Source organism: Dipodomys merriami, unplaced genomic scaffold, assembly GCF_024711535.1.
Source record: "Dipodomys merriami isolate MVZ:Mamm:240054 unplaced genomic scaffold, mDipMer1.0.p SCAF_49, whole genome shotgun sequence".
NCBI lineage: Eukaryota > Metazoa > Chordata > Mammalia > Rodentia > Heteromyidae > Dipodomys > Dipodomys merriami.
This window is the reverse complement of record NW_027206057.1, coordinates 7,031,660-7,052,905: the sequence shown is the minus strand read 5'-3', so window position 1 is coordinate 7,052,905 and position 21,246 is coordinate 7,031,660. Positions and strand designations below refer to the sequence as shown.

Sequence of the window (21,246 nt, the reverse complement as noted above, 5' to 3'; positions counted from 1 at the left end):
TTGTTTGGGTTTTTTTAACTGTATATTTTTTTGTCTTTTCTTTTTTGGTACTGGGGATTGAACCTAGGACGTTGCACTGCTAGGTAAGCGCTTTGCCACTGAGCTACATCCCAGCCTTAGGGTTGGTTTGTGTTTGTTTTTCAGGTTGGTCGTGGGCCTGAACTCTGGGCCTGGGCCCTGTCCCTCAGCTCTTCAGCTCAAGGCTAGCACTCTACCACTTGAGCCACAGCACCACTTCCAGCTTTTTCTGTTTATGTGGTGCTGAGGAATCGAACCCAGGGCCTCATGCATGTAAGGCAAGCACTCTAACACTGAGCCATCTTCCCAGCCCCTCAAATCAAATTTCTTTACCAGCCCCTGATCAACCTTCATGGGGATGGGCTCTCTTAGTATGGGGAGCCTTGTTATCAGACTACTCTTCCTCTCCTGGCTGCCTTTACCATGGAGTTATATTCCGTAACTCGAAAACACAGAAGTTCAAAGACAGTACCCAGGCTGAGTCCAAGCCCTAGGACAGAAAAGATGGTAGCCTGGCACTGGTAGCTCACCCCACCCCTGTAATCCTAGCTACTCAGGAAGATGAGAGAGGGGCTGGGAATGAGGCTCAGTGGTAGAGTGCTTGCCTAGCATGCATGAAACTGGATTCAATTCCTCAGTACCACATAAACAGAAAAACCTGGAAGTGGTGCTGTGGTTCAAGTGGTAGAGTGCTAGCTTTGGACAAAAGAAGTTCGGGACAATGCTCAGGTGCTGAGTTCAAGCCCCAGGACTGGCACCAAAAACAAAACAAAAACAAAAACAAAAAAAAAAAAGGCACAGAGGTGAGGGACTTTTGGTAGCTGTTCTTTGCTAATTTTTGACTCATTAATTTTTGCCTTTATAACATCCTTTCAAAATCAGTAAGCTCATTAATTAAAACCTTAACCAACCCCAGGATCCAAATACCCTCCCTGGTTGATTTCAACCCATACCCCTAAGCAACCTGTCCTCTTGGCAACCTGAGTTGAGGGTGGTTCTTTCTACTCTTCCAAAGAATCATCTCTTACCTGACTTTGTGGAGGATAAATCCAACAAACAGTTTGTATCTAAACTGCATTTCGTGTAGGCACCCAAACTTGTTTATCTTCAGTAGACATAGCTAGTAGTCCTCTCTTTTCTGAAAACTCAGTAAGAGTTCAATGAGGTGAGTTAGAGCTGGCATGTTGCCTTTGATTGTAGCTTGTGTTGCTGTACTATTAATTTTCCCTAGTCCTTTCATGCCTTTCAACAGATTCAAGATGTTTCAAGCTGAGAAATCAGAAAACAGAAGTCCAAGAAATATCATGTTGCATGCCAGTGGTTCACACCTGTAATCCTATTTTTTTAAACATGTGATAGATATAGTGTGTGTATATGTATATATATATATATATATATATATATATATATATATATATATATGTATGTATGTATATGTCATGTATGTGTATACAAATATATGGAAAGCTAGGGATCAAACCCAGAGCCTTGAGCCTATAGAAATATGCTAGGAAATGAAATGCCAGTCAGATGCCATAGCTTATACCTGTAATCTTACCTACTTAGGAGGTTGTGATTTGGAAGTTATGTTTGAGGACAGCCTGAGCAGAAATGTCTGCTAGGTACCATCTCTAAAATAATCAGAAAAAAGCCAGACTGGAGTTGTGGCTTAAGTATTAGAGAGCTAAGCTAGGTAAGCATGAGTCCCTGAGTTTAAAAACCAGTACCACCAAAAAACAGGAATTGAAAGAAAACTGAAACAAGTTAAGATTTCAATAACCAAAGTAACTGTACAAAAAATAAACAAATTAACTTTATTAAGCTAGTACTTCAGTCTATATTGATTTTTTTTAAAAAAGCTTAGAACTTACTGAAAGTGAGTATATACAATAAATAGAAAATAGGGAGGGCATAATGTTGGAGACCTAATAAGCTTCTGTGGTAAACAAAACTTGACACATGATTAGCATTATTGAAAGTGAAGCCCAAGTACCTAGGAGAATGTTGTGAACTCTTGGGAAAATAACTTAGCTCTGGACCAGACAAAAACCAAACCAGACACACAAGAAAAGACCCACAACAACAAAACACTATCTAGAAACTAACTTCACTATAGCACTACAGTAACTACTAAAACTATTACTTCTACTGCTATTACTAAAGAACAATTTAAGAAAGCAAAAATACTAATGAACCTTCATGAACAGTTAAATCAAAGTTTTAACTTTAAATATATGAAGACTTAAGTATTCTAAGCTATATGACAGGCCCCACAAAAATAAGTTACAAATACTCTGAATTTAATAACTTAAAACATGATATGATGAACATAACATATATTGTATGAGTACCACTATCTCATATAAGGTAATACCTACAAGGTTTAAATTTAGCCTCAGTTTCTGCTCAGAAGAGTGACGTCAGTGTTCTAGCAATAGTGATGACATTCTATTATAAATGTAGAACCTGTGAATGTACACATTAGTTTGAATTGCACTTGAGTGAAGAAATAATTGTATGTTCAAGAGAGTCCATGTTCTATGTACAAATTTTCAATGGAGCAGGTTTATAATCACAGCTGGCTTTAAAAATGTTTTCTGACTTCTGAAAACACATCATGAAACCTCTTCCTAAAAGTTAACAAAGTGAATAGTAGGTGTCGTTGGTTCTTTTTTCCCTTTATGTATGATGAACTTCGTGAAACATTAATTCCCGAGGTATGTTTGTTTCTGGACCATACAGCTTACATGCTCTTCTTTCAAAGGCGGCTACCATTTGTTTGACAACTTCGTCAAAAAACAATGTGGCAAGCTGAGAGTGTAGAAGTGAGCGGAATTCAAAAGAAATCTGTAAGAAAAATATTAAAAATTGGAAAAGACTTTTCTTTTGCTAGATTTTCATTCAGGATAACATTGACACTGTGATTCAGGAACCTAAGGAAGAAGTGTGTGGCTACAGCTGAGATTTCAGGACCCACCAGAAGGGGATATTCTTTACCTTAGCACAAAAGCTCACACACACTGGGCTGTAGTAACCTCATTTCACGGCACAGTCTGCCTCTATGGAGTCTGGAGAAGAAAAACTTCGCTAAAAAACACATTTATCACTTGTTTCTTCCCTTTTAGATCCAGCCTACCCTCCAAAGGAAAATAAGAATGGAAAAGACTAGTTTCATAGCTGTTGCTCCTAAGAGAAGTTGAGGTAGATGAGGCTGTCTATAAGTGCGTAAGTGTGCCTCATCCCACAAAGCAACAGGGTAGGTGGTTAACTTTTTTTTTTTTTTTTGAGGGGGGGGGGAAGGGTCAGTCATGGGACTTGAATTCTGGGCTTGGGTGCTGTCCCTGTGCTCTTCAGCTCAAGGACAGCACTCTACTGCTTGAGTCTTCTGCTTTTCTGGTGGTTAATTGGAGATAAGAGTCTCAGAAAAAAAATAGTCTCACAGACTTTCCTGCATGGGCTGGCTTTGAACTGTGATCCTCAGATCTCAGCCTTCTGAGTAACTAAGTTTACAGGCTACTGCTTGCTAGGCAGAGATTCTCTTTACCACATGAGCCATGTGTAATACTGTACTTTTCAGATTGGGTCATGTTTTCCTCAAGCTGGTCTCAAATTTTGATCCTCCCAATCTCCACCTCCTGAGAAGTTGAGATTTAAGGAGTTAGCAACCATGCCAAACTTTTTTCTTTTTTGGTGCAGGTACTGGGGCTTGAATTCAAGGCAAAAATCTGACTTGGCTTTTCTATTCAAAGCCTGCTCTCTACCATTAAAGCCATACCTCTATACCAGCTTTTTTGTTTGTTTTTTGGTTGGTTGTGGTGCTTCAACTAAGGGTCTGGGCACTGTCCCTGAGCTTCCTTTGCTCAAGGCTAGTGCTCTACCACCTGAGCCACAGAGCCACTTCCATTTTTTTCTGTTTATGGGGTACTGAAGAATGGAACCCAAGGCTTCATGCATGCTAGACAAGCACTCTACCACTAAGCCACATTCCCAGCCCTCAGATTTTTTTTTTTTTTTTTTTTTTTGGGTCCAGTCGTGGGGCCTGAACTCTGGGCCTGGGCGCTGTCCCTCAGCTCTTCAGCTCAAGGCTAGCACTCTACCACTTGAGCCACAGCGCCACTTCCAGCTTTTTTCTTTTTGCTTATGTGGGGCTGAGGAATCGAACCCAGGGCCTCGAGCATGCAAGGCAAGCGCTCTACCACTGAGCCACCTTCCCAGCCCCTCAGATTTTTTTTTGATAGTGAACAGGAGGTAAGAGTCTCTTGACTTTGTCTGGATTACTTTCAAACCTCAATTCTCAGACCTCATCCTCCTTGAATAGCTAGGATTACAGGCATGAGTCACCACCTCCTAGAGGCATTATTTTGTTTTGTACTAACTGTACTGGCTTTATTTTGTATTTAGGGTTGAACTCAGGGCCTCATACAAATTAAGCAGGCTCTTTACATCTGGGGCTTTAACTCTGGGCCTGGGCATTGTCCCTGAGCTCTTCAGCTCAAGGCTAGTGCTCTGCCACTTGAGCCACACCGCCACTTCCAGCTTTTTCTGTTTATGTGGTGCTGAGAAATTGAACCCAGGGCCTCATGCATGCAAGGCAAGCACTCTACCACTGAGCCACCTTCCCAGCCCGCTCTTTACATCTTGAAATACAACCTCAGCCTTAAATGTTTGTAAGTAATATTAAGCTGGTAGCTAAATTATGGCATATATCTTATTTTTGGTACTGGTGAGGACCAACCCACGGCCTCATGCATGCTAGACAAGTATCTACTGCTGAATCTATATTCCCAGTCCAGATTATGGATGGGATAAGAGTTAATATAGTAATTAAAATCTATGGACTTAGAAAAAGTAGTAATAAGAAGGAATAACGTTTGATGTTGTAGGAAATAGAATGGAAAAAATCATTAGCATTAATGCAAAAAAAAGGTATTCTATAATAAGAAATTTGAGATTAAAAAAATATTGGGGCTGAGTATGTAGCTTAGTGGTAGAGTGCTTGCCTAGTATACATAAATTTCTCAGTACCACATAAACAGAAAAAACTGGAAGTGGTGCTGTGATTCAAGTGATAGACTGCTAGCCTTGAGCAAAAAAAGAAACCTAGGGACAGTGCCTAGGCCTTAAGTTCAAGCCCCAGGACTGGCAAAAAAACAAAAAAACATGCTGGGCACTGGTGGCTCATTCCTATAATCCTAGCTACTCAGGAGGCTGAGATCTGACCAGTCCAGGCAGGAAAACCTGTGAGACTGTTATTTCCAATTAACCACCAGAAAACATGAAGTGGTGCTGTGGCTCAAAGTAGTAGAACACTATCCTTGAGCAAAAGAGCTTAGGAACAGTACCCAGACTGTGAGTTCAAGCCCCATGACCAACAAAAAAAATAAATAAAATTTCTTAAATCATATTTTAGCAATTTCTATACATATCAGATAATCATGGCATCTGGTTCTAAAAAAATAGATTAGCCAGGCATGGTGGTACATACCTGTAATCCTAGCACTGAGGTCAACTTTGGTTACAGGGTAAAACTAACCAACATTACTTCATAGCAGGACCCTGTCTCAAAGAAGTAAAATATAGCATAACCAACATTACTTCATAGCAGGACCCTGTCTCAAAGAAGTAAAATATAGCAATGATTGCACCTCATGTGGTTGAGTATCTTCCTAGCCAATATGAAGCCATGAGTTCAAACCAATAAAAGAATTATTGCTTCTTAACAATTTCACTTTAGATGTGAAACAAATCAAATACTTCATGAAACACTTACTGAAAAATCCAGGGTACAAGTTCTTGGGTAACCAGGAATTCCTGGGCTAAAGCGCCAAATAGTCTCTAAATGATTGAAAAGTTTCCCATCAGTACAGGATGCCTAGAAATTAAAAATAAATTAAAAATTAAAAACTACAGTTAAATATCTTTATTATAGGGGCTGGGAAGGTGGCTCAGTGATAGAGCGCTTGCCTTGCATGCATGAGGCCCTGGGTTCGATTCCTCAGCACCACATAAGCAAAAAGAAAAAAGCCAGAAGTGGCGCTGTGGCTCAAGTGGTAGAGCGCTAGCCTTGAGCTGAAGAGCTGAGGGACAGCGCCCAGGCCCAGAGTTCAGGCCCCATGACCGGACCCCCCCCCAAAAAAAAATCTTTATTATTAGCAAGAATCTACCATGACAGAATTACTTTTCCAAAAAGTGATTATTACTTTCATAGGTCAAGAGATGATGATATTTAATAGCTTGGTATTAGGAAGCAATTTCTTACTAAAATGAGTCATTTTTTTTTCTTCTGGAATCCCTAAAGGCTGTAATTCTCTTTTCCATGCTACGACCCACTCGTTACTTAGATTTCTCTCCTCTAATCGCACAACAAGGAGTGATTTTATGGAATTCTTTTTTTTTTTTGGTCCAGTCGTGGGGCCTGAACTCTGGGTCTGGGTGCTGTCTCAGCTCTTCAGCTCAAGGCTAGCGCTCTACCACTTGAGCCACAGAGCCACTTCCGGCTTTTTTTCTTTTTGCTTCTGTGGTGCTGGGGAATCAAACCCAGGGCCTCAGGCATGCAAGGCAAGCGCTCTACCAGTGAGCCGCTTTCCCAGCCCTGGAATCTTATTTCTCCACCTTCCCAGCCCTGGAATCTTATTTCTAACACAAGTTAAACTCCTGTATCATATTCCTTGAGCTGCAAAATATTATCTTCTTTATATTATCAATATGAAATGATAGCTGAAATGCTTATAAGTTTTCTGCTATAGATCCCTAGAGCAATTTCTAAATTCTCTCCTACTACCAATAGTCTTGCCTTCACTCTTCATTCCCAATTCCGCTACCCAGTTTCCTTCATGTCCTTGGCCCTGACTCCTTTCTTTCTAAATGGCTTCAGGACATGTCTATTTTGTTTGTTTTGTTTTTTGGGGGGAGGGGGGCGGATGGAGGGGGTCCGGTCATGGAGCCTGAACTCTGGGCCTGGGCACTGTCCCTCAGCTCTTCAGCTCAAGGCTAGCACTCTACCACTTGAGCCACAGCACCACTTCTGGCTTTTTTTTGCTTATGTGGTGCTGAGGAATCGAACCCAGGGCCTCATGCAAAGTGGTTATGACTTTGGCTGAAATTCAGCTTCATTACCTAGGCCTCTTGGATGTTAAGTAGACATTATCACACTACTACATAACCCACCTTAAGAGTACATTATCACTTCTCCTCTGCAGCACAACATTAAAATACCTGTCTGAAGGCTACAACTTCCAGTTCAGTTAAACCTTACATTTTTAGTTCTTAAGGTATATCCTGAGGCCAACAAACAATCAAGCCTATTCTGTTTCTCTTTGACAATTATTCCCCTTAAGATTTTATAATAGCCGGGCCCTGGTAGCTCACCTGTAATCCTAGCTACTCAGGAGGCTGAGATCTGAGGATCACAGTTCAAAGCTAACCCGGGCAGAAAGTCCATGAGACTCTTTTTTTTTGGTCGTGGGGCTTGAACCCTGGGCTTGGGCACTGTCCCTCAGCTCTTCAGCTCAAGGTGAGCACTCTACCACTTGAGCCATAGCACCACTTCCAGTTTTATAGTGGTTTTATTAGAGATAAGAGTCTCACATGGACTGGGAAGGTGGCTCAGTGGTAGAGCGCTTGCCTTGCACACATGAGGCCCTGGGTTCGATTCCTCAGCACCACATAAGAAAAAAGAAAAAAGCCGAAAGTGGCACTGTGGCTCAAGTGGTAGAGCGCTAGCCTTGAGCTAAAGGACAGTGCCCAGGCCTAGAGTGCAGGCCCCATGACCAGACACCCCCCCCAAAAAAAAGAGTCTCACAGACTTTCCTGCCCTGGCTGGCTTTGAACTGTGATCCTCAGATCTCAGCCTCCTGAGTAGCTAGGATTACAGGTGTGAGCCATCGGCCGCTTGGCTTTCCCTGAGACTCATCTCCAATAAACCACTCAGAAAACCAGAAGTGGTGCTGTGTCTCCAGTGGTAGAGCACTCGCCTTGAGCTGAAGAGCTGAGCGACAGCTCCCGAGGCCCAGAGTTCAAGCCCCACAACCAACAAAAAACAAAAAAAAGAGTTAATAATATCCTTCCTGTAAGGCTACTGACACTACAGATCTGTATTCCCCAAACAAGTCCTTGTATAGTTTCCTCCAATTAAAGGAGTCATTTTTGCTTAGCTATACTCTTCCTAATCATAGAACACAGGGTCCAATTCTCTGACAAAAGTCTATCTCTCCACATACTCAAACTGAAAACCAAAGAACAAAAAAATCTATTTGCAGTTTGTTCCTTAAAGTCCTCTCTTCATCTAAGCTCTCTTGAATCCATTATCAGTCAATAACATAGTCTAACCATTATTACAAGAGTCAAGGACAACAAACTAAAAGACATTTATATCAGAATGCTCTTTATAGATTTATAAAAAACAAAATATTAACAGCTAAATGCAGTTCATAGTATGCTTAGCTACTGACAAGAAGGAAATTTTTTTTTAAGGGCTTTCCTGCTTGGGCTGGCTTCAAACCTTTATCCTCAGATTTCAGCCTCTTGAGTAACTAGTATTACAGGTGTGAGTTACAATAAGAATATTAATCAAGGCCAGATGCTGATAGCTCACACCTGTAATCCTAGCTATTCAAGGGGCTGAGATTTGAGGATCAGTTCCAAGCTAGCCTGGAGAGAAAAATCCCAGTGAAACTCTCATCTTCAATTAACCATTCAAAAACTGGAAGTAGTGCTGTGGCTCAAGTGGTAGAGCCATTAGTCTTGCGCTGAAGAGCTGAGGGACAGCACCCAGGCCCAGAGTTCAAGCCCCACAACTGACCAAAAAAAAGTAGAGCTGGAAGCCTGGGTCAAATGGTAGAGTGGCAATAAAGCAAACACAAGGCTCTGAGTCCAAACCCCAGTATTGTTACTTTAAAAAAAAGTTCTTAGCCGGGCGCTGGTGGCTCACGCCTGTAATCCTAGCTACTCAGAAGGCTGAAATCTGAGGATCACGGTTCAAAGCCAGCCCGGGCAGGAGAGACTGTGAGACTCCTATCTCCAATAAACCACCAGAAAACCGGAAGTGGCGCTGTAGCTCAAGTGGTAGAGCACTCGCCTTGAGCTGAAGAGCTGAGGGACAGCGCCCAGGCCCAGAGTTCAAGCCCCATGACCAACAAAAAAAAAAAAAAAAAAAAAAAGTTCTTATCACCATAAAAGAGGAATTCAAAAATATTGAGTATTAGTCCATGGAATTTCGCTTTCCTTTTCTATGTGTAAAATATGTGTGTGTGCACGCATTAATAATGGGGCTTGAATTCAAGAGCTTCATGCTCTTGCTTGGCTTATTTTGCTTAAGCCTTGCACTTGACTACTTAAGCCATGCCTCCACTTCCAGTTTTTTAAACTGGAAATAAATCTCAAAGGCTTTTATGGCCCAGCTCTCTTCAGACCTCAATCCTCAGATCTCAGTCAAATCCTGACTAGGATTACAGGTTGTGAGTCACCAGTGCCCAGCCTCCTATTATTAGAGACATCTTTTTCAGTTTTTACATGTTATTTAATCCACTTGATATGATTTGGGGAATATTTAAGAACAAAAACTCTTACCTTTACCAAATGTGGTTTCACCAAGGTCACTATAGATGTGTATCGTTCCAACACCGGAGGAAACCCAATTTCTAACTGTGTTTTACAATATCCAGATCTCTTTGATATAATATCTGATTTTTTGCACCAAGGAACAAAATGCTTATAATCCTCCATTCCTGATACTACATCATACATTTCCTGCATTGAATACCTTTAAAAGGGGACAGAGAGAGAGAGAGAAAGAGAGAGAGAGAGAGAGAGAGAGAAGTAGTTTTAACGGCTAGTTCTGAGATAAATACTTTAATTGAATACGAATATAATATTCATAAATCATTTGATAGGCATACAGAAATCACATCTAAATAAACTTCAAAGCAACAAAGAACTCTAAATTAGAAACATATAGCAGAGATCAGAATTTGGGAACTCATGAGTTGAACTTGACCTGCAGATGTGGTTTTAAATTTTTTTAATTACTTGTTGATTTTTAAAAAGTGAGAGTTTACCTTGGTGTGAGAGGACACACTTATAACCCCATTACTGGGGAGGTAAAGGCAAGAAAGCAGATATTTCTATATAAACTGGGTTACATAGCAATATCCGGTCTCAAAAAGTAAAAATTGAGAGTTAATATGGAAAACTTAGAAAATGGAAAAGGACTCTGTGGTAGCACATGCTTTGAATCCATTTGTTCAGAGGCTGAAGCAGGAGGATCATTTTAGCCTACAAATTAAGAGACCAGTATAGTTAATATAACAAGACTTACCACAAAACAAAATAAAACACTGGTAGCTCATGCCTATATTACTATCCACTCAAGAGGCTAAGACCTGTTAGATTGGGGTCAAAGCCAGTCCAGACAGAAAAGTGTGAGTCCAGCTCCAATTAATCAGAAAAAGCTAGGCTGGAGGGATGTCTCAAGTGATAGAATGTCAGCTCTGCACAAGAAAAGCTGAGCAAGAGCATGAGGACTTGAGTTCAAGCCCCCTCAGTACCAGCAAAAACAGCCTTACAAAAACTATGTTAGTCTCTGTATATCACTTTTTTTTTTTTTTTTTTTTTGCTAGTCCTGGGGCGTGAACTCAAGGCCTGAACACTGTCCCTGAGCTTCTTTTTGCTCAAAGCTAGCACTCCACCACTTGGGCCACAGCACCACTTCTAGCTTTTTCTATTTAAGTGGTACTGAGGAATCAGTCCCACAGTTTCACCATCCTTGGCAAGCACTCTATCGCTAAGCCACATTCCCATCCCTGTACATCACCTTTATAATAACATTTTATTTATTTATTTATTTATTTATTTTTGTTGGTTGTGGGGCCTGAACTCTGGGCCTGGGCACTGTCTCGCAGCTCTTCAGCTCAAGGCTACTGCTCTACCACTTGAGCCACAGTGCCACTTCCAGCTTTTTCTACTTATATGATGCTGAGGAATGGAACCCAGGGCCTCATGTATACAAGGCAAACAATCTACCACTAAGCCACCTTCCCAGCCCCTATAATAACATTTTTTCTTAAAGGATTAGATTGATTTTAAAAATTCCTACTTGAAGCCAAAATTTTAGTTTTGGTGATTTATTACTCAAAAAATACTGCCACAGAGTACAAAAGACATTCACTTCAATATTGATGGTTAGAGTAGGAAAAGGATGGAAATGTCTATCAGCAAATAGATATTAATAAAGGTTTAACATACCAGATATAGTGGTTCAACCCTGTAATCCTAGCTACTGGGAAAATTTAAGGTTGGAAGCCATCCAAAATTTAGTAGCAACAAACAAATGGGAATAGTACTATAATCTCAGGTATGTGAGAGGCATAGGTAGGAATATGGCAGGATAAAGCTGACCCCAGGCACAAGCAAAACTACCTAACACAGGGCACTGTTTCATAAACTGCTCATGTAATTAATTCTGGCTACTCAGATGGCTACGATATAGAGGCTTAGAATTTGAGGTCAGCCTGGGTAAAAGAGTTAGCTAGCCAGGCGCTGGTGGCTCACGCCTGTAATCCTAGCTACTCAGGAGGCTGAGATCTGAGGATCGCGGTTCAAAGCCAGCCCGGGCAGGAGAGACCATGAGACTCCTATCTCCAATAAACCACCAGAAAACCAGAAGTGGCACTGTAGCTCAAGTGGTAGAGCGCTCGCCTTGAGCTGAAGAGCTGAGGGACAGCGCCCAGGCCCAGAGTTCAAGCCCCACGACCGACAAAAAAAAAAAAAAAAAGAGTTAGCTAAACTCCATCTCCAACAGAACAGGGCTGGAGGTGTGGCTCAAGTGGAAGGTTATCAGCCTAGTAGGTACAACCAAAACCTAACACCACCAAAGAGGAAAAAAGAAAGATGTTGTTTATGATCAGAGCACACATGCTGAGAGAATGAGCCAAATTTACTGACTGCCAGGTAATATGGGGTGATATGAATTAATACTCTGAAAAATCAATAATTTAGTAAAGTGGCCTACCATGAAATAAACAAAAAATCAACACCTCTCTTATACTAACAAGAACTAGCTAGAAAATGATAGCACAGAAAAGCAATAAACCTAGAAATAAATTCAACAACAATTTAGGGTTTAAGTCAACAAAAACACAATAAAATTCTATGGACATACATAAAAGACAATTTAATGAGAGTCAGATGTTATTTTTGTTCCAAAGACTCAATGCTCTTAGAATATGATTCATCATATAATTATACAGTAATTTCAATGATCACAACCTAAATTCCAAATGGGCATTTTTGGAATATGATTATTTGAACCTTCACATATATATGAATGTGCATATATGACATACATACACACATGCACACCAGGGATTTTTTTTTTTTTTTGGTCAGCCATGAGGCTTGAACTCATGGCCTGGGGTTGTCCCTGAGCTTTTTTGCTCAAGGCTACTGTTCTACCACTTTGAGCCACAGCTCCACTTCCAGTTTTCTGGTGGTTAATTGAAGATGAGTCTCCTGGGGTTTCTTACCCAGAAACTAAGAACTGCAATTCTTAGATATCAGCCTCTCGAGTAGCTAGGATTATAGGTGTGAGCTACAAAATTCGTGTATGTTTTAATTAACTGATTTACAACCACAAAAAGAACACTGAACAAAAATGTAAATCATAAATATGCATATATGTCAAGGTTAAAAACCCATTCTATACAGTTACCATATAATTGCATTCATTCAATAAGTATTTATGAAACAGTAAGGAAAGGCCAACAGAGAAAAAGCAGAGTTTAGTCTGGAAGACAATTCAAGAGAAAGGCACAATACTCTAAAGAAAATTATGAATAATCTTTTAGAACTATTAGTATATACAAACCCTATAATTCTTCTTTCTGAGTATTCTTTTCTTTTGTTTACTAATGGTGCAGTAATTTTGAAGAAAGTTCTTGCACATATGTCTTTGGGCAAAATGGATGTATGTACTGGAAGAGTTCTGTTCATCAGTATACCACAGGAAGCTAAATATCTAAAAGACAAAAATGACTGGATTTAGAGTAACAGTGAAGATTAAGATGACATTCAAACTATAGAAATTACAGAAAACTATCTTAGCTAGTAAAAATAAATTAACCAACAAGTTAAAAAATTATCATATCTTAAGGCTAGAGTATGGCCTTAATGGGAGAATACTTACCTAACAAGTTTGAGCTCCTAATTCAAACTAGAGTACCACCAAAAAAAGACATACACACACAACATTTTATTATCAATTCCTTATATATACATATATGTCATATATGGAAATATATATACATACACATACATATATCCATATATGTACTTATATACTAAGTAATAAATATAATTAGCAAACACAGGCAAAACTATTACATTTTAGAAGTGTTTGTACTTAAAAGTGTCGCTGGGCTCTGGTGGCTCACACCTGTAATCCTAGCTACTCAGGAGGCTAAGATCCCAGGATCATAGTTCAAACCTAGCCTGGGTAAGAAAGTCCTTGAGAGGCTGGGAAGGTGGCTCAGTGGTAGAGCGCTTGCTTTGCATGCATGAGGCCCTGGGTTCAATTCCTCAGCACCCCATAAGCAAAAAGAAAAAAGCCGGAAGTGGCGCTGTGGCTCAAGTGGTAGAGCGCTAGCCTTGAGCTGAAGAGCTGAGGGACAGCGCCCAGGCCCAGAGTTCAGGCCCCACGACTGGACCCCAAAAAAAAAAAAAAAGAAAGAAAAAAGAAAAGTCCTTGAGACTCTTATCTCCAATAAACTACTAGAAAACCACAAGTGGTGCTGTGGCTTAAGCCGTAGAGCACTAGTCTTGAGCTGAAGAGCTGAGAGACAGCGCCCAAGCCCAGAGTTCAAGCCCCACAACTGACCAAAAAAAAAAGAGCATTGAAAGCAGCCAGGGGGCCAGTGGCTCATACCTGTAATCCTAGCTACTCAGAAAGCTGAGATCTGAGGATCTCAGAGTCCATAAGGCTCTTTTCTCCAATTAAACACCAGTAAACCATAAATGGCGCTGTGGCTCAAGTGGCACAGTGCTAGCCTTAAGCTGAAGAAGACAGGGGCAGTGCCCCGGCCCATAGTTTAAACCCCACAACCAACAACAACAACAAAAAACTCAGAGACAGTGCTCAGGCCTCAGTTCATGCCCCAGGACTGGCAAACAACAACAACAACAACAACAAAAACTTATTAAGCATCATAAAAAAGCTTGCCAGGCACTGATGGCTCATACCTGTAATCCTAGCTACTCAGGAGCCTGAGATCTGAGGATCTGGGTTTGAAGCCAGCCCAGGCAGGAAAGTCCATAAGACTTTTTTTAAAAATATGTTTTTTGGGCTGGGAAGATGGCTCAGTGGTAGAGTGCTTGCCTCGCATGCATGAAGCTCTGGGTTCACTTCCTCAGCACCACATAAGCAGAAAAAGCCGGAAGTGGCACTGTGGTTCAAGTGGTAGAGTGCTAGGCTTGAGCTGAAGAGCTGAGGGACAGCGCCCAGGCCCAGAGTTGAGGCCCCACAACCAACAACAAAAAAAAAAAAAAAAAAAAAGAAGAAAAATACGTTTTTTATTGTAAAAATACTGTACAGAGGGGTTACAGTTACACGAGCAAGGTAATGAATACATTTCCTATCAAGCATTGTTACTTCCTCCTTTGTTTTTCCCCTACCATCCCTTCCCTCCCACCTCCACAACCACACTCCTCCTACCCCATACACCTAAATTGTAAAGTTCGTTTTTCAACATAGTGTCTTGTGCATCTCATTGTTACCATGGGTCAACCTGTATCCCTATTTAAGCATTTTGTTTTTCCCTTCCCCTCCCCAAAGATGTAGGGCACCCACATCAAATTCAGTGAAAATGGGTTATACCTTGGGGGAGGAACATACAAAGAAACAAAACAAACAAACAAACAAAAAATCACTCCATGAGACTCTTATCTCCAATGAATCACAGAAAAAGCTGGAAGTGGAGCTGTGGCTCAAGTGGTAGAACTCTAGCTTTGAGCAAAAGAAGCTCAGGGACAGCATTCAGGCCGAGTTCAAGCCCCAGGACTAGCCAAAAACAAAAAAACTTTGCAGTTAGGTTAGAAGATTCTGACACAAAAGGTCCTCTTCCTAAAAAGCTGACTTTTTCTTTTTTCTTTTTTTTTTTTAGATCCGGTCATGGGGCCTGAACTCTGGGCTTGGGCGCGGGGCCTCATGCATGCAAGGCAAGTACTCTACCACTGAGCCACCTTCCTAGCCCAAATGAATCAATTTTTTTTTGGGGGGGGGCAGTGGAACTTGAATTCTGGGCTTGGGCATGAATCAATTTTTTTTTTTTTGGTCCAGTCGTGGGGCCTTAACTCGGGCCTGGGCACTGTCCCTCAGCTCTTCAGCTCAAGGCTAGCGCTCTACCACTTGCGCCACAGCGCCACTCCCGGCTTTTTTCTTTTTGCTTATGGGGTGCTGAGGAATCGAACCCAGGGCCTCATGCATGCAAGGCAAGCACTCTACCACTGAGCTACCTTCCCAGCCCCCGAATCAATTTTTTATGTACTATATTTATTCATTAGTTGATATACGCTCTGAGTTCCAATTCTGTGTTAGACTGTTAGTCACTGAGGATACAATGGTGAACAGAATAAATATGAGCCTTCAGATTACAATCTAGTTGAAGATCTATCAAAAACATGAATTTTAGGCAGATTACATTCTAGTTGAATTGGCTCTGTGGCTCAAGTGGTAGAGTACTCTCCCTGAGCACAAAGAGACTCAGGGTTAGCACCCAGGCCCTGAGTTCAAGCCCCAGGAGTAGCAAAAAAAAAAAAAGAGCATTCTTCTGCTACTGTATTTTAGACTGGGAATGTGGCTTAGTGGTAGAGTGCTTACCTAGGATGCATGAAGCCCTGGGTTTGATCCCTTAGTACCACATAAACAAAAAAAGCCAAAAATGGAGTTGTGGCTGAAGTGGTAGAGCACTAGCCTTGAGCAAAAGAAGCTCAGAGACAGTGCCCAGGCTCTGAGTTCAAGCTCCAAGACTGGCAAAAAAAAAAAAAAAGATTCATCAAAAGTGAGCTGGTGGCTCATGTCTGTAATCCTAGCTACTCAAGAGGCTGAGATCTGAGGATCGCTGTTCAAAGCTAGACCAGGCAAGAAAGACTGTGACACTCTTATCTCCAATTAACCACTAGAAAAGCAGAAGTAGATTGTGGCTCAAAGCAGTAGAGAAGCTAGCTTTGAGCAAAAAGCTCAGGGACAGCACCCAGGCCCTGAATTCAAGTCCCATGACAGATGAGGGGAAGGGGGAGGGGGGAGAGAGAGAGAGAGAGAGAGAGAGAGATCACATACAAAATAAAACCAGGATCTCTGTTGGCTAGATTGATTATGACAACTAAATTTGAGTTGGGCAGATGGCATGTACCTGAGCTACTTGGGAATCTGGTAGAGTGAGAGTCTGGCAACAGAGCCAAAGCCCAAGGAAGAGAGAAGAAAAAGTAAATTTGGTATATAAAATGACTGATCATCCACCACTCCTCTAAAACATTCTTTAGGCTGGGCACTGGTGACTCACACTTGTAATCGTTGCTACTCAGGAGGCTGAGATCTGAGGATCCTGGTCCAAAGCCAGCTTGGGCAGAAAAGACCATGAGACTCATCTCCAATAAACAACTCAGAAAAAAACTGGAAGTAATGCTGTGGCTCAAGTGGTAGAACACTAGCCTTGAGTTAAGAGCTGAGGGACAGCACCCAGGACCAGAGTTCAAGCCCCACAACCAACAAAAAAGAAAAAAAATAATAATATGTGTTTGAAGAAGCAATCTAACAGATATTCCCATCCCAGTATCCCAGTGCATTCTATGGTTGCAGGGCCCTGGACAGGACATTGATTTTTTACAATATCAATAATAAGGGCTAAGGGGCAGTTCAGTGGTTAAACACGTGCTTAGCACGTGCAAAGTCCTGGGTTAGATCCCAGCATCAAAAAAGGGTTTAAGCTGATGGCTTACACCTACAATCCTAGCTACTCAAGGGGCTCAAATCACGGTTCAAAGATAGCCCTGACAGGAAAGTCCTTGAGTCATGTATCTCCCATTAAACAGCAAAAAGCTGTCAATGGAGCTGTGGTTCAAGTGGTAGAGCCCTAACTTTGAGCTAAAAAAGGGGGCAAAAACAAACAAACAAAAACACAGCAAATTGCCGGGCATTGGTGGCTCAGGAGGCTGAGATCTGAGGATCACACTTTTGCTGAATCTTTTTTTTTTTTGCCAGCCCGGGCAGGAAACTCCTGAGACTCTTATCTCTAATAAACCACTCAGAAAACTGAAAGTGGCACTGTGGCTTCAGTGATAGAGCACTCGCCTTGAGCTGAAGAGCTGAGGGATAGTGTCCAGGCCCAGAGTTCAAGCCCCATGATCGACAAAAAAAAAAAACTCAAAAAGCACCTAGACCCAGAGTTCAAGCCCCAGAACCTGCACAAAAAAAGAGGGAGAGGGAAGGGTTATGTGTAATACAAGGAACCATATAATTAACCAGAGAAAAATACTGGAGCACATTGAGAACTTTTAATCACTAATGTTCCAATACTACTCTCTTCATTACTTACTATATATAAGAACAGCCAGAGGGTGGGGTGGGCAGAGGGAGGGGGAAGTGTAGTTGAAAAGGTGGGAGGGGCCGGGCGCTCCTAGCTACTCAGGAGGCTGAGATCTGAGGATCGCGGTTCAAAGCCAGCCCGGGCAGGAGAGACCGTGAGACTCCTATCTCCAATAAACCACCAGAAAACCGGAAGTGGCGCTGTAGCTCAAGTGGTAGAGCGCTCGCCTTGAGCTGAAGAGCTGAGGGACAGCGCCCAGGCCCAGAGTTCAAGCCCCACGGCCGACAAAAAAAAAAAAAAAAGAAAAGGTGGGAGGGAAGGGATGGTAAGGGAAAAACAGGAGGAGGCAACAATGCTTGGTAAGAAATGTACTCATTACCTTGCTCATGTAACTGTAACCCCTCTGTACAGTATTTTCACAATAAAAAAAACTTACTTTAAAAAAAAGAACAGCCGGGCGCTGGTGGCTCACGCCTGTAATCCTAGCTACTCAGGAGGCTGAGATCTGAGGATCGCGGTTCAAAGCCAGCCCGGGCAGGAGAGACCGTGAGACTCCTATCTCCAATAAACCACCAGAAAACCGGAAGTGGCACTGTAGCTCAAGTGGTAGAGCGCTTGCCTTGAGCTGAAGAGCTGAGGGACAGCGCCCAGGCCCAGAGTTCAAGCCCCACGACCGACAAAAAAAAAAAAAAAAGAACAGCCAGCAACTATATTAACACTAATTTGCAAACAAGCTTTTTGTTTTGAGACAAGGACTCGCAATGTTGCCCAGGCTTTCCAGAATTGTCCGGCTTACCCCATCCTCTTGCCTCAGCCTCCAGAGGAGCTGGGACTACTGGCAGCAAATTGCTATTTAGTAAGCATAATACAAGCAGATCTAAAGCCTGATAGACTTGGTACTACTGTTTTTTTTTTTGTGGAGTTTTGGTTTTTTTTGGTCATAGGGCCTGAACTCTGGGCCTGGGCACTGTCCTTCAGCTCAAGGCTAGCGCTCTACCACTTGAGCCACATAGCCACTTCCAGCTTTTTCTGCTTATGTAGTGCTGAGGAATCGAACCCAGGGCTTTATGCATGCAAAGCAAGCTCTCTCTACCACTGAGCCACCTTCCCAGCCCGTGGTACACTTTTTGAGGTTATTTCTTAAAATAGGAGTAAATGATAGTTGTATTTTAGTTTCACTTAATGTCTGAGAGGTGGAGGACTGTTCATACTTTTAAAATCCTTCACAGAATTTAAATGTCCCGGGGGCTCCGCCAGATGTGATTTCTTCCTTTACACTGTTTACAAAAGAACCCATTTTAAATAGTAATTTCAATCTTCAAAAATAATTTATTACAATACTTTATTTCTTGGCTTCCAACTGTGATCCTCAGATCTCAACTTCCTGATAAGCTAGGATTACAGACATGAGCCACCAGTACCCAGCTATTTGAAGTTTTTTCTAATAGTTGTGGGTAATGAACTCAGGGTGTGGATATCGTCCCTGAGCTTTTTCGATTAAGGCTAGTGCTCTACCAGCCCCACTTCCAATTTTCTGGTGGTTAATTGGAGATAACTGTCTTTCGGACTTTCCTGTCCCAGCTGGCTTTGAATCGTGAACCTCAGATCTCTGCCTCCTGAGTAGTTAGGATTATAGGCAAGCACCGGCTACTTGTGTGTGTGCTTTAAGTCAGGGCGTAGGCGTGTGTGTGTGTGTGTGTGTGTGTGTGTGTGTGTGTGTGTGTGTGTGTGTGTGTGTGTGTGTGTGTGTGTGTGTGTGTGTGTGTGTGTGTGTGTGTGTGTGTGTGTGTGTGTGTGTGTGTGTGTGTGTGTCTTAGAGCTTTACGTCAGGGCGTAGGCGCTGCCCCTCAAGCTTTTTTGCTCAAGGCTGGCCTCTTACCACTTGACTCACATCCCCGCCTCTGGTATTTCCTTGGTTAATTGAAAATAAGTTTGGGACTTTCTTGCCCAGTTTGTCTTCAAACTACGCTCCTTTTCAGCCTTCTGCGTAGCATACGATTATAATAGGTGTGAGTCACCAGCGTCAACTATAATTGTTTTCATAACAGGAAACTACGAAAAGTATTCATGTCTCTGCCTTTATCTCCACCCTTTCTCCCCCAAAAGGAAACTAGCAGGAAAAAGCGAAGGCAAAGCCGGATTCAAGGTTACAGAACGTCTACATTACAGCGGAGTGAAAAATACAGTCCTTCTTGATTGGCTACGTTTTGCAAACACCCAATGGGCGAAAGAACTGTACCCCAAAAAAATGCCAAGGCCTGTCTGACCCCTGCACTCAGGAACAGCAGGTGGCCGGATGCCAGCAGCGCGCTCCGGTCCCGCGCCCGCAGATGCTGCAGAAGAGCGCCGAGCAGCCTCCACGGTGGCACCCGCACTATTCCCGCGGCAGGCTCTCGGGAGGAGAGCCAGGAGCCCCGACATCGGCTGCTGAGGTTTTATGTTGGTAGTGAGTTGGATTTGGGGGGGGGGGGTGGAGGGGTCGGTCGTGGGACTTGAACTCTGGGCCTGGGCGCTGTCCCTCAGCTCTTCAAGGCTCGCTTGAGCCACAGCGCCACTTCCGGTTTTCTAGTGGTTTATTGGAGATAAGAGTCTCACGGACTTTCCAGCCCGGGCTGGCTTTGAACCGCGATCCTAAGGTCTCAGCCTCCCGGGTGGCTAGGATTACAGGCGTGAGCCACTGGTCCCGGGATCCCCTCCCCCCCATCAGCTGTTCCCAAGGCAGCGTAGCCGGTGACGATTCTCCAGCTCTCGCGAGGACAGCGAGCCGCGAACACAGACCGACGGCACCGACCGGTCGGCCCGGCTCCGGCCCCGCGATGCGCGCCGGCTCTGCGTCTCCAAAGGCCAAAGCCGCGACCCTTTGTTCCACGGGTGCGTAAATGCTCGGGCTCGGGCTCGGCTCCCCGGCCTCAAGTCCCCCCGGTCCCGCCACCCAGCCGGGCCGAGCGGTGCCCGGGTTGCTCATTACCTTCCTTTCCGCGCAGATCCCGGCGCCGGGCCGCCCGCCGCTGTCGCCGACTTTGGCGGGCATCTCGAGACTGCCTTTGTCAGGGCCCTCTGACCGGTTCGAGCTGCCATGTTCATCTTTCCAAAGCCGGTTGTCCCTCCGGGACCAGGCCCCCGGCGCCGCCCAAGGCCTGGCCCGGCTAGCCGGCTTCGGAGTCTTCCAGCCAATAGGCGCGCCTGGACAGCTGCCAGACACGCCCTTTGACCCCTCCCTGATTGCGTCAAACTGACGCACGCTCCCACCGCCTTGGAGCCTATGGAAAACGCCTCGTGTTCCTGACGGCCAATTAAAGGGCGCACAGAGCCTGCAGGACACACCCCCTGGCTCCTGCCACTCGCTCGTGCACTTACGTAACACGTTGACCGTTTGTCCCACCTTCTGAGCAGGAACTCCTTTCCGGATTGGCCGACAGCCTCGAGTTTGCCAGTGAGCTGTGGCGGATTGAGAGCCCCTGGCACGCCCTTTTCCCCGTGGAAACCTTGATCTGATTATGTAACTGTCTAGCCTCGTGAGTGTCGACCTGGACATTTGTTATCGATTCTGGCAGCGGAGACTGGCAGGGTCCTGTTCGTTAATGATTGTTAAAATACCTGCTGTGCTTAACCCAAGGGTTGTTGCTAGAGCAACATGAGGTCATGCTGTAAGGCA

The 21,246-nt window shown here is 43.3% G+C and overlaps 1 protein-coding gene across 1 annotated transcript; it reads right to left on the bottom strand.

The window, feature by feature from the left end:
• Positions 1 to 1,809: 1,809 nt before the first annotated feature.
• On the bottom strand, positions 1,810 to 20,772 carry Coq10b (coenzyme Q10B). Its single transcript, XM_069995718.1, has 5 exons — positions 20,560 to 20,772; positions 12,881 to 13,030; positions 9,586 to 9,778; positions 5,789 to 5,890; positions 1,810 to 2,865 (listed from the first exon to the last, which is right to left on the bottom strand). The coding sequence occupies exons 1-5, from the start codon at positions 20,673 to 20,675 to the stop codon at positions 2,698 to 2,700; spliced, it is 729 nt and encodes a 242-aa protein (XP_069851819.1). The 5' UTR covers positions 20,676 to 20,772; the 3' UTR covers positions 1,810 to 2,697.
• Between the last annotated feature and the right edge of the window lie 474 nt (positions 20,773 to 21,246).